At 41.9% G+C, this 19895-nt stretch overlaps 1 protein-coding gene across 15 annotated transcripts in view; it reads right to left on the reverse strand.

Moving 5' to 3' along the window:
- LOC110494967 (rho family-interacting cell polarization regulator 1) overlaps window positions 1-19895 on the reverse strand; it is an 80565-nt gene that overhangs the window by 16336 nt on the left and 44334 nt on the right. For 5 of the 15 annotated variants that reach the window (XM_021570339.3, XM_090206325.1, XM_021570331.3 and 2 more), the window contains 9 exons: window positions 19586-19735; window positions 19313-19376; window positions 19137-19180; window positions 15966-16091; window positions 12225-12373; window positions 11961-12090; window positions 7187-7345; window positions 5397-6368; window positions 3095-3243 (listed from right to left, as the gene is read on the reverse strand). In XM_021570339.3, coding sequence (XP_021426014.3) covers window positions 3095-3243; window positions 5397-6368; window positions 7187-7345; window positions 11961-12090; window positions 12225-12373; window positions 15966-16091; window positions 19137-19180; window positions 19313-19376; window positions 19586-19735 — 1943 coding nt within the window. The remainder of the gene's footprint in view (window positions 1-3094; window positions 3244-5396; window positions 6369-7186; window positions 7346-11960; window positions 12091-12224; window positions 12374-15965; window positions 16092-19136; window positions 19181-19312; window positions 19377-19585; window positions 19736-19895) is intronic. The other 10 variants (XM_090206322.1, XM_090206339.1, XM_090206311.1 and 7 more) reach the window with 3 other exon arrangements.

Here is a 19895-nt window from a genome sequence, read left to right on the forward strand (position 1 = left end):
AGGTATCTTCTTTTTTTTTTAGACACTAATGCAATAGCCACTGGTTCTAGTCTACTTTGTTCATTGACTTCAAATAAAATCACATTTTATTTGTCAAATGTCCCAAATACAACACATGTAGTAGACCTTACTGTGAAATGCTAACTTACTTAACCAACAATGTAGTTTAAAAGAAAGTGTGTGCTAAATAAACAAAGAAAATAGTAACATGAAATAGCAAGGCTATATACTGTACAGGGGGTGCTGGTACTGAGTCAATGTGCAGGGGTACGGGTTAGTCTAGGTAATATGTACCAGTAGGTAGGGGAAAGTGACTATGCATAGATCAGGTCACCAACCGAGGCATTCCTAGTCAATCAATGTAAAAAAAACAATATAAAGCCTTGCGTTCCTATTTTATTTTTTTATCCATCTTGCGTTGCTGGCGGTAGGTGCACTTGATTCAGCTGCCCTACGCACCGGGTAAGCAAAGTATTCCCATTTTTAACCATTTCATGTGTTTGAAGGTAGAAACTCTGCCTTTGTGTCAAGCCTAAGTAGATGTCCTAACCGACTTGCCAAAACTATAGTTTGTTAACAAGAAATGTATGTATGTATGTATGTATGTATGTGTGGGATACAATCCTCCCAGCTCTGCAGATTTTTCTGCGAAGAGACAATCATCAGATCATTTGTTTTGGTAGCAAAAATATCTCAATATCAACAGTGAAGAAGCAACTCCGGGATGCTGGCCTTCGAGTCAGAGCTGTCCAGGTGTTTGTGTTCTTTTCCCCCATCTTAATCTTTTCTTTTTATTGGCCAGTCTGAGAAGGTGTTTTCTTTGCAACTCTACCTAGAAGGCCAGTATCCCGGAGTCGCCTCTTCACTGTTGACGTTGAGACTGGTGTTTTGCGGGTACTATTCAATGAAGCTGCCAGTTAAGGACTTGTGAGGCGTCGGTTTCTCAAACTAGACACACATGTACTTGTCCTCTTGTGCACAGGGGCCTCCCACTCCTCTTTCTATTCTGGTTGGAAACAGTTTGCGCTGTTCTGTGAAGGAAGTAGTATTATTGCATGGAATAGCCTTCATTTCTCAGAACAAGAATAGACTGACGAGTTTTAGAATAAAGTACTTTGTTTCTGGCCATTTTGACCCTGTAATCAAAACCACAAATGCTTATGCTCCAGATACTCAACTAGTCTAAAGAAGGCCAGTTTTATTGCTTCTTTAAATCAGAACAGTTTTCAGCTGTGCTAACATAATTGCAAAAGGGTTTTCTAATGATCAATTAGCCTTTTAAAATGATGAACTTGGATTAGCTAACACAACGTGCCATTGGAACACAGGAGTGATGGTTGCTGATAATGGGCCTCTGTAGTCCTATGTAGATATTCCTTTAAAAAACTGCTTTTTCCAGCTACAATAAGCATTTACAACATTAACAATGTCTACACTGTACTTCTGATCAATTTGATGTTATTTTAAATGAAAATAAATGACATTTCGAAGTGACCCCAAACTTTTGAACGATAGTGTATATTTATTTATTGTTGAAAATAATTTTGGGGATGGTAAAACATTTCAGTGTTAATTTAAATAGCTGAAACCAGATAAAGTATGTAGAGAAGACAATAGAGCTATAGATTTATAAATAAGATCATATTTGAGAACGAACACCAAAATAAAAACTAGACAGTCAGGGAGAATCTAAAATTCCCAAAATGTCATGGCATGGGCCCCCATTTATTTTGTTATGTTTGAGTCACTCAGATAGCATAAGAACATGGCATAATCCATGGCAAAATGTATAGAATTGCTCTGATGTTTCTAAAACTGTTTGAATCATGTCTGAGTATAACAGAACTTATGTAGCAGGCAAAACCCAGAGGACTAACTGTTCAGATTTCCCCCCCCCCCCTCTGTTTCCTGAGTTGTCTTTGCCAAGGGATATTTCATAGGAACCTGTTTTCAGTTACTACCGCTTCCACCGAATGTCACCAGTCTTTGGAATTTGGTTGAGGTTATTCATTTGTGCAATGACGAAGTAGGCCAACTAGGAACTGGGGACACTTTTGTGAGTTGCGCAAGACGTGAAAAACAGCGCTGGTTTGTTTTCTTTCCTGTATTGAACACAGATTGCCCCGTCTACAATTTGATAGATTATTAACGTTTAAAAATACCTAAAGTTGTATTACAAAAGTAGTTTGAACTATTTTGGCAAAGTTTATAGACAACTTTTGAAATATTTTGTAGTGACGTTGCGTTTTTTGTAAGCAGTTTTTTTCTGGATCAAACGCGCTTTATAAATGGACATTTTGGATATATATGGACGGAATTAATCAAACAAAAGGACCAATTGTGATGTTTATGGGACATATTGGAGTGCCAACAAAAGAAGTTTGTCAAAGGTAATGCATGTTTTATATTAGCGTTTTGTGTAGCGCCTGCAGGGTTGAAATATGCTAACTCCTTTGTTTACTGCTGGTGCAGATGGTGCAGGCTATCACATAATAGCTTCTTATGCTTTCGCCGAAAAGCATTTTTAAAATCTGACATGTTGGCTGGATTCACAACGAGTGTAGCTTTAATTGAGTATCTTACATGTGTGATTTAATGAAAGTTTGAATTTTATAGTATTTTAGTATTTTATTGCCATTTTCCCTGGCAATTGGCCAGTTGACATTTGCGTCCCGCTTATCCCTAATTAAGCAGAAAAATGGTCTCTGAGGGCAAGAGGGCCTTTAAAATGGTTGGTTGTGACATTGCCTTTAGCCACAAGAGTAGCCCCCCCCCCCCACACTAACTTTGCCACTGCTGCTGAATAAAATCCTAGGGGAAACACTGAATACATCAGGAGAGTTGTTGCCAAAGAGTGGCAACAACAAGAGCCATTGCCTGTCTGTACATGTCATGTCACATTTAGACCAGGTGAAGGCATTATCATTCAGAATACCAATGAACTTCTCACATCCAGCATATTTAAAGCTGTGTTGTGGGATCACTAGATGGCAGTAAGTGAACACAGGGAAATATAACTCCTTTACGAGCAAAACTTGTAATCTGTATAACTGTGATGGAATTTAGGGAGGGAAGCCATGTTATGGAACCTGACCTGTCCATTACACTCCTCTTCTCCCAGTTCTCCTCATCTTCATCCTCCAGGTCTGAGGTGTTGAGAAAGTCAAAGCTGCCCAGGGCTGTCTCCACCGTCAGACTCTGGACACTGGACGAACGACTGCAGGTGCGGCCCTTCAGAACACACTTGTTATGGAGAGACATGCACACATGTACTCGCACATACAGAACACACACAAAAACTATTTATTTTTCACCAATCCACTTTAATGCCATTTAGAGTGCCGTAAGAAAGTATTTATACCCCTTGACAGATTCCACATTTTGCTGAGTTAGACTGAATTCAAAATGTATTAAAACACACATTTCCCCCCCCCCTCACTCATCTACACAAAATACCCCATAATGGCAAAGTGAAAACATGTTTTTAGACATTTTTGCACATTTATTGAAAATTAAAGTATTCACAGCGCTGAGTCAATACTTTGTAGAATAACCTTTGGCAGCAATTACAGCTTTGATTTGATTTGATCTTGGAGTCATCTTGGGTATGTCCTTCAGCTTTGCACATCTGGATTTTTAGATTTTCTCCAGTTCTTCCTTGCAGATTTTCTCAAGCTCTTAAGTTTGCTGTTTACCACTGCTCCTCCAGCTATCTTCAAGTCTTTCCATAAATATTCAATGGGATTCAAATCTGGGCTTTGGCTGGCCTACTCAAGGACTTTCACATTTTTCTGAAGCCATTCCAGCATTGCTTTGGCTGTATGTTTGGGGTCATTGTCTTGTTGGAACGCAAATTTGCCCCAGTCCAAGGTTGTTTGCATTTTGAAGCCGGTTCTCAACAAGGAATTGCCTGCATTTGGCACCATTCATTGTTCCCTCTATCCTTACCAGTCTCCCAGTCCCTGCCACTGAAAAGCATACCCATAGCATGATGCTGCCACCACCATGCTTCACAGTAGGGATGGTGTTAGATGGGTGATGAGCTGTGCCTGGTTTTCTCCAGAAATAGCGCTTTGCATTCAGGCCAAAGAGTTCCATTTGTCTCATCAGACCACAGAATCTTTCACCTTATGCTCCGTCTTTCATGTCTTTTTGCAAACTCCAGGCATGCCTTCATCTGCCTTTTTCTCAGGAGTGGCATCCGTCTGGCTATTCTCCCTAAAGCCCAGATTAGTGAAGTGCTGTGGAGACTGTTGTCCTTCTAGAAGGTTTTCCCATCTCAGCCAAGGAACTCTGTAGTTCTGTCAGAGTGGTCATTGAGTTCTTGGTCATCTCCCTGAACAAGGACCTTCAGCTCTAGGCAGAGCCTGTGTATTTCCATATTTTTTTTTCAATTTCCCAATGATGGAGACCACTGTGCTCTTGGAAACATGTAACACTCTAGAACCTGTTTTCTACCCTTCCCCAGATATGCCTCATCACAATTCTTTCTGAGATCTACAGACAGACAGTTCCTTGGACTTCATGGAATAGTTTCTCTTCTGACAAACACTGTCAACTGTGGGACCTTATATAGACAGGTGTGCATCTATCTAAATCACATCCAAACAATTGAATTGGCCACAGTTGGACTCCAATCAAGTTTTAGTGACATTCAAGGATGATCAAAAGGAAACTGGATGCACCCAAACTCAATTTGGAGTGTCATTGAAAATGGTTTTGAATACTTATGTAAATTAGATTTCTGTATTTCTTTTTCAATTAAGTTGCACAAAGTATCTAAAAACATGTTTTCACAGTCATTTTGGGCTATTATTCATAGATGGGTGAGAAAATATTTGAATACATTTTGAATTCAGGCTGAAACACATCAAAATGTGGAATAAGTCAAGGGGTATGAATACTTTCTGAAAGCACTAAGTCCTGATTATGAGAATACACCCCCTATTTGGAAATGGATCATCTGAGGAAAGTGTCTGAACAAAACAGTGTGTTCCTAAAATTATGACATGAAGATTAAAATAAAAGCATTATTTTTCTGTTTCCTATCACCTTGTCAGCGGATTTGGCTCAGAGTGAGCTCTGATGTGTATCTGTGTCAGTTGTGCGTATGTGTAACAGGCAGATGGCCTCCCAGCGACAGTACACACATCTCCTGCTGCAGCATTGTGGGATGGAAATATTCAGACTGAGCTGAGGGGCAGGAAGTTCCACACCCTGATCGCAGTCCCACAGGGAACAAACTGTGCTATTCTGGGAAGCTGAAATCTACTCAGCTCCCACCAATGCCCCCCTCACTCTTATGAAGTGGCCATTTCCATTGTGAGGTGCAACACGAAACAGAGCCATGTGCACACACACACACACACACACACACACACACAGCTGTAACTCACTGTTAACGTCTCCTCCAGTAGTTGTAACTCCTGCTCCAGGACCTGTAACTCAGGAAACTGTCCCCTGTAGTCATCCAGAGAGGAGATGACTGCACTCAGGGCTTCCTCAATTCCACTGCCCACAGCCTGCTGCTTCTCACCCTCTGTGGGCTTGGCCTCTACTACAGCCTCAGGCTTCTTGGCCTCCACCACCACTGTCCTGTAGGCACTGTATGATATGCCCTCTGTGCTCTTGGTCTGTGCTTGTGAGTCTGGTCTGTGATTCAGAGAGGCACCTTGCTGATACATTGCATCAGTCCTAGTGGGTGCAGCGCTCTGGAGTTCTGGCTCTACTTCTGAAACAGCCCCTGAAACAACCTCTAACCCTGTGTCTGACTCTATAGACACTGCAGAATACCTGCTCTCCGGCCTGCTCTCCTCCATGGTCACAGTAGCTGGGGCGGGTTGCTCAGGGGTGTCTCTGACCACCACAGTCTCTCCTGGGATAAGGGCCCACTCTGCCCTGGCAGGCATCACCATCTCAATATCGTTTATACAGATCCCACACTGCAGGGAGGTGACCTCAGAGGGCTCCACAAATTCGCTGGTTGACCGGTCTATCAGTACGCCATCGGCACTGTTCTCACTGATATGACTGAGTGAGCGTGAGTAGCGGGCGTGGCCGTTAGGCACTGCCTGTTTCCCAGAAGCCTCATCTTTCCCCGCTGCCCCAATGTCTGACTCCTCCTTCTGCGTCTCCTCCTGCACATCTTCCTGTTTGGCTAAGCGGGTAGGGGTGGAGGTGGCAGTGTCTCGGCGGGCAAAGGAGATTTCAATGGAGGGTGTGGAGGCGTTGACCTCTGGCTGGACCAGGTTCTTGTTGGCGTGACGCAGCCCCAGGGAGAGTTGAGGGCTGGATGAGTCATCTGATGACTCAGAGGAGTTAGACCATGCTGTGCCATTCTCCATATCTTCCTGCCTCCTCAGCATGTTCTAGAGAGTGAGAGACAGAGAGAGAAAGAGACAGCGACCGAGAGAGAGACAGAGACCGAGAGAGAGACAGAGGCCGAGAGAGAGACAGAGGCCGAGAGAGAGACAGAGGCCGAGAGAGAGACAGAGGCCGAGAGAGAGACAGAGGCCGAGAGAGAGACAGAGGCCGAGAGAGAGACAGAGGCCGAGAGAGAGACAGAGACCGAGAGAGACAGAGACCGAGAGAGACAGAGACAGACAGAGAGAGAGAAAGAAAGGAGGGGAGGAAGAACACAAGGATGATAAAGTAAAATGGAGACAGTACCATCACATTCTGAAGCTAACATACAGTATGATAATTGAGTGTCAGACAGAGAGAAAGTGAGCCAAGGGGCCCTGAGAGCCCATGCCAGCCAAGCCTCTATTATAAACCAGAGCAGCCTGGCCTCTGGCCAAAAGAGCAAACAGACTCCCTGCTCCCTTTAATTAACTTCTCATTTATCAGGCCTCTGCTTTGCTGAGCATCCAGGCTTACCTCTCTGGAACAATAACAAATACAGGCTTCATATGGCGAGTAGAAGGCTGCGTCGGTCATTGCAAAGACTACTAAAGACTATTTTAAGACCCAAAGAGGAGGGACACAACAGCTGACTATAAACACAGATTCTACAATGGCCAACATGAGAGGATCTACATGATAGCACAACACAATCTATAAAGATTTCTACTAGAGTTCTTCTACTGAGGTTCTACTACCACGCTCTACCATGCTCTACCACATATTTAACTAGAGATTAGAGGGGATATAGTGGGTTCTCTCTGTAGTGGCTAGCAGCACTTACGTCAGTCTGCATGTTAGCAGAGGCCAGGTGGACTGAGGAGACGTCACTGCAGGAGCAGCTCTGAGACAGTCTCTCAACCAGCGTGTCACGAAACACATCCAGAAGGGACCAGCGCTGTTTGGGGGGCATCATGCTGCTTGACAGGCTCCTCTGAGCAGTCTTCACAACACCAGGTAAATTAGGAGAGGACTGTGAGAAAAGGTCCACCTCTACTACAAATCACAGCTAGACTAAACACTCCACTGCAATGTGGCAGCTCTTTCTTCTAACTCAATAAAGTCACTGAATTAAGAGAAATAGGTGCTAGAAGTATTTAGCTTGCCCATTGACAAAACAGACCAATACATCCTGTTAACATCCTGTTAGCGTTGTAACCCAGCAGACGTGTATTTATTTTAAAAACTACAACAAAAATCCTCGGTTCGACTGCTGTTAACAGAAAACATGCTGCGTGACAGAACAGAACATGTCCTGGATAGGTATAATTCAGATTCATTCTAGAACCATTTTTCTATTATAGCCAGGGCTCTAAATGAAAAACATTCTAGTGATCCTAAATTTTCTAAGTTAGTAGCACCACAAAATGTAGAAGCACCAGAAAAATAAATGTTTTAATTGATTGAGATATATGAAAGCTACTTATTTCTTAAGCATTTAAGCACAACTCTTGAAGAACATATCACTTTTCCTCTATTTCTCTGACACAAAATGTCCCTAGACTTTCCACATTTTGTTGTGTTACAGCCTGAATTTAAATTAATGAAATATCAATGTTTGGTCACTAACCTACACACAATATCCCATAATGTCCAAGTGGAATTATAATAAAGCATTACATGCATATCATTGTATTTGCATAGTGGCACAGAGCAGTAGAGTAGAGGCACTTATTGAAGTTGCACACATAGGGAACATTTTTAGTAGCCTGGGTTCCGGGAAAATGTTGGCCTTCATAAACACATTTCAAACAATTCTACATACTTTTACATGACTGGAGACTTAAGCAGAATCTTTTTTAATACCACACAAATTATCGAAATGGCAGGCTACTTTGACACAGACAAATTGATCTGAGATCAATAAAAACAATATTGTCTTGAATCCATCAATAGACTAGGCCTAGGTGTGTAGAGAAATATTGTAGGCTATATGAGGAGGAAACTATAGTCCCAAAAATGATTTCCAGTTTCACCCAATGATGCGCAGCCGATATGGCCGATATGCTCTGTAAAACAATATTTGGAATTTCATCAAATATTTTGGCAGCCTACAGCATAGACTCTTCTCTTTTCAGCAGGCGCCATTTGCTTTCCAACCAGTGTTTTCCCTCGATTGTATTTGTTTTGCCTGGGTGCTGTTTTTTTCACTGACAGATTTACCGCTCATTCCTGACTAAGCTATTCCTTGTTCTTCAGTTGACAGATTTACCGCTCATTCCTGACTAAGCTATTCCTTGTTCTTCAGCTACAATCCACAGCTATTGATCCTCTGTGGCTAAATGATAGGCCTTCTCATGGTGTAGTAGGCTATTCTGAATGATTTCAGTTATTTCTGAACAGACAACAGTAATTCTATAACTTTGGCAAATGTAGAAATTCATCAGGGGTGCTACAGTTTGTTCAGAATCTTTTGCGTGGCTATAATTCTTTAAGGAATGATGAGAAGCTCATGTCCATCAGAGTTAGGACATGAGAGATAGGGAGAGAGATCATAGAAAGTGATTATCATTCCAGCTATGTGAGACATAATGACACAGTTCTCACACAGCCAGCACCAAGCATTGGTCTCAAACATAGGTTAGATACAATGTTGCAAAACCATAAACCTGGGCCAACCCAAATCAACTCTTAGAATACTAGCCCTGGGCTTCAAATCAACTTTTTCCACATACCTGTTTTTGTGTGGGGGCAGGAGAATTAACTAAGAGGCAAATCGAATGAACTTTGACCGCTTTTATTTGAATTTTTACATTAAAAAGTGACAATTATTTTGCATGCCAGGAGAGGTACCAGATCTGGCCAAATAAGTTCCGTAAAAAAGCAGTCCAAGAGCTGAAATTAAGCACGGGTGTGTTGAGGGTTGCAAATCTTGGGAAATATTCATAGGCGGAAACTTTCAGTGGGAATTAACAGAAATACAGTGGGGCAAAAAAGTATTTAGACAGCCACCAAAAGTTCTCCCACTTAAAAAGATGAGAGGCCTGTAATTTTCATCATAGGTACACCAGAAACATCACATTGTAGGATTTTTAATTAATTTATTTGCAAATTATGGTGGAAAATAAGTATTTGGTCACCTACAAACAAGCAAGATTTCTGGCTTTCACAGACCTGTAACTTCTTCTTTAAGAGGCTCCTCTGTCCTCCACTCGTTACCTGTATTAATGGCACCTGTTTGAACTTGTTATCAGTATAAAAGACACCTGTCCACAACATCAAACAGTCACACTCCAATCTCCACTATGGCCAAGACCAAAGAGCTGTCAAAGGACACCAGAAACTAAATTGTAGACCTGCACCAGGCTGGGAAGACTGAATCTGCAATAGGTAAGCAGCTTGGTTAGAAGAAATCAACTGTGGGAGCAATTATTAGGAAATGGAAGACATACAAGACCACTGATACTCTTCCTCGATCTGGGGCTCCACGCAAGATCTCACCCCGTGGGGTCAAAATGATCACAAGAACGGTGAGCAAAAATCCCAGAACCACACGGGGGGACCTAGTGAATGACCTGCAGAGAGCTGGGACCAAAGTAACAAAGCCTACCATCAGTAACACACTACGCCGCCAGCGACTCAAATCCTGCAGTGCCAGACGTGTCCCCCTGCTTAAGCCAGTACATGTCCAGGCCCGTCTGAAGTTTGCTAGAGAGCATTTGGATGATCCAGAAGAAGATTGGGAGAATGTCATATGGTCAGATGAAACCTAAATAGAAGTTTTTGGTAAAAACTCAACTCGTCGTGTTTGGAGGACAAAGAATGCTGAGTTGCATCCAAAGAACACCATTCCTACTGTGAAGCATGGAGGTGGAAACATCATGCTATGGGGCTGTTTTTCTGCAAAGGGACCAGGACGACTGATCCGTGTAAAGGAAAGAATGAATGGGGCCAGTGAAAACGTCCTTCCATCAGCAAGGGCATTGAAGATCAAATGTGGCTGGGTCTTTCAGCATGACAATGATCCCAAACACACCGCCCGGGCAACGAAGGAGGGGCTTCGTAAGAAGCATTTCAAGGTCCTGGAGTGGCCTAGCCAGTCTCCAGATCTCAACCCCATAGAAAATCTTTGGAGGGAGTTGAAAGTCTGTGTTGCCCAGCAACAGCCCCAAAACATCACTGCTCTAGAGGAGATCTGCATGGAGGAATGGGCCAAAATACCAGCAACAGTGTGTGAAAACCTTGTCAAACGTTTTCTGTAAGTCTTCACCTCTGTCATTGCCAACAAAGGGTAGATAACAAAGTATTGAGATAAATAAGTCAATAACAAAAGTTTTCCACCATAATTTGCAAATAAATACATTAAAAATCCTACAATGTGATTTTCTGGATTTTTTTTTCTAATTTTGTCTGTCATAGTTGAAGTGTACCTATGATAAATTACAGGCCTCTCATCTTTTTAAGTGGGAGAACTTGCACAATTGGTGGCTGACTAAATACTTTTTTGCCCCACTGTATATGCAAACTAATATTAATACCATTTAAATGTGTATGTTTTTTGCATTGGATATATTTACCATACAGTATCATACGGAGACAGAAACCTTTTACCTTATCATAAGTAGACATGATTAAATCCTTCCAATAAAAATATAAAAACTATTTTGTTACAAATTGAACCTTAATTGAGCTGCCTCTTCACATGGGACGATTTCACTGAATAACAAAAGATAGGGAATATTGAATGATCCCCAATGATCCATCGCATCTCCCAAAAACGGTTTCAATATAGATCTGTAAAATGATAGTCTAGATACTAAAGCTTTGGTTGTCTTCCTCTCAGGCTTCCATGTCTTCTCCCTGGACCTCCTCATTGTCCACCTCTTGAACATCAGACTCTGAGGCCTCATCTTCACTGTCACTTTCCAACCTTGAGGATGGCTTGTTGTCAGGCTTAAAAAAACTCAAATCTGCCCGGATGGCCACCAATTCTTCAACATTTGTATTGGTCAGCCTGTTGCGTGCTTTGGTGTGTGTCCCCCCAAACAAGGACCAGTTGCTCTCTGAGGCGGCTGATGTTGGTGGGATTTGGAGGATGATGGAGGCAATAGGGGAAAGAGCCTCAGATCCACAAAATCCCTTCCACCAGGTGGCTGATGAGATATGTTGGCACGACTGCCACATTACATCTCCATCCCCATCCCAAAGCTCTTGCTCGGAAGTGTACTTTGCCAGACTGCTAAGAACCTTGCCTCATGCTTTGCAAGCATTCCCGGAAGTCTCAGAATGTTGCGCATCCAGCTTTAGAAACAACATGGAGTTACTGTATTATGCCTGCTATAGTGACAGGGGGCAGGGCTTGGTGTGTGTGTGTGTGTGTGTGTGTGTGGCCCGGGAACTGGAAGCAAGCAGCAGCGGGAGGCAGCCTGTCTTGTTGGAGCAGTGTAGAGACATTTTTTGGGATTTTATTTTAGTCGCACTTGTGCTCACAAAATAAAACTCCAGGTCACACAACAAAATACTTGAGCCCAGAGTACAGTTCATTATTCTGTGGATTATGGGACACATTATGAAAAAGAACACTGATTAGAGGACAGTTAGAGGTTTAGGGTACTCACATAGAAGGCCTGTTCCCGTAGGGAGGGGGTATCAGGAGGACTCTGGTTGTAGGTGGAGAAGCGTTTGTTCACCGTGGGGGGTTTGTTGACCGTGCTGGCGGTCGAGGCTTGGTCATCCTTGTCGAAGGGGCTGTCCATGAAAAAAAGGGCACAGAAACGTATTACTAGATCCACACACAAATGTATGCACACACGCAGTCCCTCTTTCTATACAACCTTAATATCCTTATCACTTCAAAGCAGAAGCCACATTGGGCCACTCACTTCCAGGTGACCTCCAAGCTCAGTTTGATGGTCCCCAGGTCATTGATGTCCACTGCCACCGTCTGGGGTAGAGCAGCAAACAGGTCCTTGGTCTCACACGACACGTTTCCCACCACCACGTGATTGGCCAGGCTCTTCAGCTCTGTCACCTAGGGAACCAGAGTAAGACCAATCAAAAATGAGTGATTCAGTTATGATCTAAATCTCTCCAAACACCACACCAATAGCTGATTTTGATAAGCATTACCCAGGTTTCCGTTCCAACTTTTTTATGCGAGTAAAGCACAAGTTGGATAGAAAATGTCACGACAGCCCTGATTGAACAACAAATGTCAGTAAACTTCCCAAATGTTAACAAAACACGCTAGACAAGGTTATATTTGTTTTGTGTCTGTAAAATTAATTATGTGAGAAATATTGGTGAAAATATTTTTAAGCACAAAGATTGATATAACCATTAAAGTAAACTTGAGAGTCACGGGATAATGTTGTGTGGTCTTCCCAATAGGACTCGGGAAAGCAGGCAGTTTATTAGGCTACAGAAGAAATAAGTTATGAACTTCAGAGTTTGGTGAAAGTGCACAGTGATGAGCTTGATGCTGCTTTCCAATAAATATCAACAGTCTTATTCTGGTGACATGATGATCAATGCTTGGCTGCCGTTTGACAAATAAAAACAATCTCACTATTTTGTCCATAATAGTTTTCTCATCATGTAGCCTACCCAGACTGTATATGTGCGCTGTTGGCTAGAGCACACATGCAAAGACCAGAGTGGGCACATTCGCTATACAGACAAAAAAAAACATTTTTTTAAAATAATAATGATTATCAGTAGAGTTGAAAATGCGATGGAAACCCATTTACTTGAATTGTTTTATTCAGTAGATGGGAATTTGACCGCAGAAGTTTGTTCTATGTGCACTAGGTCCTCACGCACAGCTTTTTATCTGCAACAAGTCAAATTGATAGAAAGACATCTCTGTTGGGAAAATCCAGATTTTAGAATATTCATATGCAAATCTATAACCAATTGGATGGAAACCTAGCTATTGGCTATCAAAATTATACTGTTATACAAATTCACTGATATTTCACATTATTATCCATTGTAAATTATTTCTCTCTCAGGGTTATTATATTAGTATGGGATGAAACCTATTGTTATTGTCTGAATTCTTATTATTAAAATGTTCCTTGACTTGGTCAAATACCTCAAGCATAGATTGTCAAATTAGACATTTCCACAGATTCCACAAATTTCCACAGAAACTAGAGGCCATGGGTAACTTGGTCAAGAAGACTGATGCCGATTGGCATTTGGGTGGCACTGTTTTAATTAGTCTCACTTAAACTCTCATTTCCATTTCACCCAGGGATTTGAAACTTTGTATGTAGGTCTCTTTCATTATGCTGAACAAATTTGCCTCAAGGACCCATGAAGGTCCATCAGGATAGATTTTCCTCCATCTTGGAAACTTTGGAAAACTTTGCATGAACCCAATAATGAAGTCCAAATAACACCAAATGAGTTATTAGTTAGGAGGCCCATGGCACATCTCTTAACTTAGTTCGCGAAAAGCCAGGAGATGGCTGAGGATTTTACGTGTCCATTTAAATCCTTCGTAAATCCACTTCACAAAGGCCTAATGACTTTACTTTTTGGGTCATCAAAGACATAACCATGATGAACCATGTTGAGTTTGGCATCTTAAACAATAAGGAACATATGAAGAATTCACTTTGACTATATAACGCTAATGCGTAAAATAATAATTCATTATTCTTCTCAGAATAAAAGTCTGATTTACTCCAAATTTGGTCTGTCACATGCGCCGAATACAAGAGCTGAAGACCTTACCGTGAAATGCTTACTTACAAGCCCTTAACCAACAATGCAGTTCAAGAAATGATTTACTAAATAAACTACAGTAAAAAATAATAAAAAAGTAACAATAACCAGGCTATAAACAGGGGGTACCGGGTCAATGTGCAGGGGTACAGGTTAGTCAAGGTTATTTGCAAATGTAAGTAGGGGTAAAGTGACTATGCAAAGACAATAAACAGTGAGTAGCAGCAGAGTAAAAAAAATATTTTAAAAAATCCCAAAGAGTTTCAGAAAATAGCACTGCTGCATTCAAAGACGGCCACACTATACCAGTAGATGCATATTAGCACATATGCTAATATATACTTTTTACATTTTTTTTATTCTAATGAACCATAGGACCAAATGACACCACATTTGGAATGTAGGCCCATGGTACATGTCTCAGCTTGAGAAAAGGAATTGGTTTAAAGATGGCCGAGTTATTGACGAATCTAAAATCAGATTTTCCATCTTAATTTAAATCACTGTAAATCCACTCCACAGTGGCCTATCAACTTGAAACTTGTCATTGCTATCATGGACATCCCTAAAATGAACCAAACGGAATTTGAAAAAAAACAAGAAAACTATTAATTCATTATTTGCATACAGTGGGGAGAACAAGTATTTGATACACTGCCGATTTTGCAGGTTTTCCCACTTACAAAGCATGTAGAGGTCTGTAATTTTTATCATGGGTACACTTCAACTGTGAGAGACAGAATCTAAAACAAAAATCCAGAAAATCACATTGTATGATTTTTAAGTAATTCATTTGCATTTTATTGCATGACATAAGTATTTGATACATCAGAAAAGCAGAACTTAATATTTAAACCAATCCTTTGCTGTTGTTCTGGGATTGATTTGCACTTTTCACACCAAAGTACGTTCATCTCTAGGAGACAGAACGCGTCTCCTTCCTGAGCGGTATGATGGCTGCGTGGTCCCATGGTGTTCATACTTGCGTACTGTTGTTCGTACAGATGAACGTGGTACCTTCAGGCATTTGGAAATTGCTCCCAAGGATGAACCAGACTTGTGGAGGTCTTGGCCGATTTCTTTTTATTTTCCCATGATGTCAAGCAAAGAGGCACAGAGTTTGAAATACATCCACAGGTACACCTCCAATTGACGTCAATTAGCCTTTCAGAAGCTTCTAAAGCCATGACATATTCTGGCATTTTCCAATCTGTTTAAAGGCATAGTCAACTTAGCGTATGTAAACTTCTGACCCACTGGAATTGTGATGCAGTGAATTATAAGTGAAATAATCTGTCAACAATTGTTGGAAAAAATTACTTGTGTTATGCACAAAGTAGATGTCCTAACCGACTTGCCAAAACTATAGTTTGTTAACAAGAAATTTGTAGAGTGGTTGAAAAACGAGTTTTAATGACTCCAACCTAAGTGTATGTTAACTTCGGACAACTGTAAATGCTAGCTGAACAGTACCAGTGGCCTGGCTTTGGCCCCAAGTGAGAGCAGGTCCGTCGGAGCCATGGCCCAGTGAGACATGGGTGCCAGCCCGCATAGATGGAAACAGAAATATTTACCCCACTGTTTTGGGTAAAACACTGGGGTAAATCCTGTATGGAAATTCAGACAGATCCATGTCTCCTGACCCCCTCAGTTTAACTTTCCTATCCTGTGACATTGGGCAAAGTAATGGAATCATTCAGGGAGAAAAACAAGTCGATATCCAGCTGCTCTCCTTTCACTGAGCTGTTATGTCCATTACCTCAAGTGTCTTTGCTTCACACGCAGATGTGACTCTCTGAACGTGATTGACAGTCTGTGGGTGTGTGTGTCTTCATGTGCCTATATGCACATGTGCGTGCATGTTTTAGGCAAGAATTTCTGCTTTGTACCTTTATTGATAGGAACTCTGTGATGAGAGGCAGGAAGACCATGTCCTCGCTGTCCCACACCTGCTTGCAGTTGATCTCAATCCTTCCCCTCAGCTTCCAGCGCTGCCGCCCATACTTCATTAAGATCTAAAAGGTCAGAGGTCAGGTTTAGGTTCTAGGAGGCATAGCAGACAGATACAAAAATGAGCCAGACAGTCACATTTTGCTCGTCACACATTTCCCTTTTCTCAAGTCATTGCTGAGTCATTTGTGTTTTTGCTGAAGTTGAGCCAAACTCTGGAGGTTCTGTTTATAGTTGCCTTCACCCCAGGGAGGAAACGCAGAGCTCCACTGACTCACTCCATCGATTATGCTGTCCATCATCACTAAATCTATGCATGTTAGACAGAGGCAGTGCTGACACATTAAAGCGTTTCCTTTTCCAATTACCCTGTTCCTCCTGCTAATCCCCCCAGACAGCCCAGCTAAGAGGCCATGCTACTGTAGCATACAGCGGCAGCCCGCCCATTAGGGCGTTAGGGGTGGCACCCCGCTTGTGATTGTTGTTGGTCAAAGTTAGTATTTTTTATGTAAAAAATATATTATATAATTCATGGATTATATTTTAAACGCTCAAAAGTGTGGAAATGTCTACATTTTCCTGTTTCAAAAATATATATTGTTCAATACAAGCTGTTCAGTTACTTACTGCCCCACATTAATAAATGAGTAAATGAACCGTCCTGGGACGCTCAAATTTGCATCCGTTGAGTCAGAACCCCTGGGTCTGCTCTAGTCCAATGAGTCTCTCGTGCCAGACGGCTTACTTCCGCACATGAGACTAAATCTGCTCTATCAGGTACAGGTGGCGCTAAAGCAAATTTAAATGAACTTCAAAATAAATCAATCAATCCCATCAGTCATGGGAGCCTGGGACCTGATTAACCGGTCAACTACATCCAACAAGAAGAGAAGGACAGAGGGATACACTAGCTAAAACCTTGTCATCACGGATCTGGTAGGTCAAAAAAGCCTGGTCAATTCTACCCCCCACCCCCCCCCCCCCCATCTAGGTCACAACAAGACAAACACAGTCTGCTTAAACTAATAACACACAAACAATTATACATTTTCATGTCCTTATTGAACACCATATAAACATTCAAAGTGCAGGGTGGGAAAAGTATGTGAACACTTGGATTTAATAACTGATTGACCCTCCTTTGGCTGCAATAACCTCAACCAAATGTTTCCTGTAGTTGTGGAGCAGACCTGCACAATGTTCAGGAGGAATTTTGGAACATTCCTCTTTACAAAACTGTTTCAGTTCAGCAATATTCTTGGGATGTCTGGTGTGAACTGCTCTCGAGGTCATGCCACAGCATCTCAATCAGGTTGAGGTCAGGACTCTGACTGGGCCACTCCAGAAGGTAGCCTAACATTCTCCTGCAAAATGTATTGATAAACTTGGGAATTGATTTTTCCATCATTGATAGCAAGCTGTCCAGGCCCTGAGGCAGCAAAGCAGCCCCAAATCACGATACTCCCTCCACCATATTTTACAGTTGGGATGTTTCCTCCCCCCCCCCCCCCCCCCCCCCCCCCCCCCCCCCGTAGCGCTATGGAACATCCAGGTGAGCTTTTGCAAACTGCAGACGTGCAGCAATGTTTTTTTGGACAGCAGTGGCTTCTTCCATGGTGTCCTCCCATGAACATCATTCTTGTTCTCGTGTTTCTCATTTCGTAGACTAATCAACAGAGATATTAGCATGTTCCAGATATTTCTGTAAGTCCTTAGCTGACACTCTAGGATTCTTCTTAACGTCATTGAGCATTCTGTGCTGTGCTCTTGAAGTCATCTTTGCAGGACAAGCACTCATAGGGAGAGTAGCAACAGTGCTGAACTTTCTCTATTTGTAGACAAATTGTCTTACCGTGGACTGGTGAATATCAAGGTTTTTAGAGATACAAAAGTACAAGGGTTACAAAAGTAACAAATCTCAGAAGACCTAAAATTAAGAACTATTTTGTTTGAGGCATGGTTCACATCAGGCAATGCTTCTTGTGAATAGCAAACTCAAATTTTGTGAGTGTTTTATTATAGGGCAAGGCAGCTCTAACCAACATCTCCAATCTCGTCTCATTGATTGGACTCCAGGTTAGCTGACTCCTGACTCCAATTATCTTTTGGAGAAGTCATTAACCTAGGGGTTCACCTACTTTTTCAACCTACACTGTGAATGTTTAAATTCTGTATTCAATATAGACAAGAAAAATACAATAATTTGTGTGTTATTTGTTATTGTTGTAACAGATGAAGACCAGATCAAATCTGATACCAATTTATGCAGAAATCCAGGAAATTCCAAAGGGTTCACATACTTTTTTTTGCCACTGTAGCTCCCATGCCAATTTCACATTTTTCTAAACTAATATCTGTGTAACTCGGAAATATGAGGTTATTTCAGAATGAAAGTTAACTGGCTAGCGCATCATACTTTGTGACATTATGTGAGCTAGCTACCCCAGTTAGATAATGTGTTTACACTTAATGTGTCGGCATGCTTTTTAAAATTCTTATTATTTTTTACCTTTATTTAACTAGGCAAGTCAGTTAAGAACAAATTCTTATTATCAATGACGGCCTAGGAACAGTGGGTTAACTGGTCTTCTGAGTGGCACAGTGGTCTAAGGCACTGCATCTCAGTGCTAGAGGAGTCACTACAGACCCTTGTTCAATTCCAGGCTGTATCACAATTTGCACAGCATTGTCCGGGTAAGGGTTTGGCCAGGGTCGGCCGTCGTTGTAAATAAGAATTTGTTCTTAACTGACATGCCTAGTTAAATAAAGGTTCAATTTAAAAAAGCTCGTTGCGTTCTCCCTGGTGTACTAGTTCTAAATAATATAATCTGTTCAAAACAGTGGCAGCTTATGCAGCAGAGGTTGTTCGGTTTTTGACATGCAAATGTGAAATACGTGCATTTACAAGGTTGTTCAAATGCACAGATGTCTTTTAGACAATATATAAAGCTAACACCAAGCTCCTCACGCCCCTGGTATTCAGCCATTCAGCAGCCGCCACTGGTAGCATATCCACTCCCTCCAACAGCAATTTATTGTCTAAGGCTTAGCCTTAGAGGAATGATGATGCTGGGGCAGCCATGCTAGAGTGGAGAGAGAGAGAAACTCACCTCATATGTGTCTCCAGCACACAGCCGTGCGAACCCTGCTAGACCTGCAACACAAACAAAAAGGTTCAAGGCCTCATACAAACACTAACAACGCAACAGTGTGATTGAAATAGACCAACACAGTCTGGAGTCACAACAGACAGGGAAGAGGAAGGAGTTGGCTAAAATGAACGTACCCTTCATTTTCACATGGAACTCTCCCAGCTGGTTTTCCAGCTCGCTCTCCAACATGCACATGTTCTGCAAAGAGTGAACGTTAAGCAAAGACATCAGGCAGTCAAAACTACAAACATAGTACTAATATCAGAACACCTATTCTTAGTCAGGTTACCCTGCAGTCTTTGAAATCCATTTTAGGACACTGACTATCCACAGCTCCCTGCCCATCTTACCCTGTTCCCCATCCCTTCCTTCCATCATTGACCACAGTCCCCTCTCACACCCCTCACCTCTGTGTACTCTTTGTAGCCCTTGTTGGCCTCAGACAGGCTCTCTCTAGCCTCGCGGCTGCCCTGGGAGTCTGTGTAGGCCTTCACCATTTTATTGGCACCATCCCTCAGCCGGCGCTGCATACAGTAGGCCTCATACAGCTCGTCAACCTGAGGAGGACAAAACACAGTTATGGATGGTTCATTTAATTTGTCCCTTACAGTGGTTATTCAATTACTGTATATCCACTGTATATTATAGTTTTGTTGTTTATTTTATTCACCAACCATTCAAAAATACACCCTAACGCTCTCTTCATAAATCATTTTC

Source organism: Oncorhynchus mykiss, chromosome 2 (genome assembly GCF_057628025.1).
Source record: "Oncorhynchus mykiss isolate SJ-2025 chromosome 2, ASM5762802v1, whole genome shotgun sequence".
In the NCBI taxonomy this organism is placed as follows: domain Eukaryota; kingdom Metazoa; phylum Chordata; class Actinopteri; order Salmoniformes; family Salmonidae; genus Oncorhynchus; species Oncorhynchus mykiss.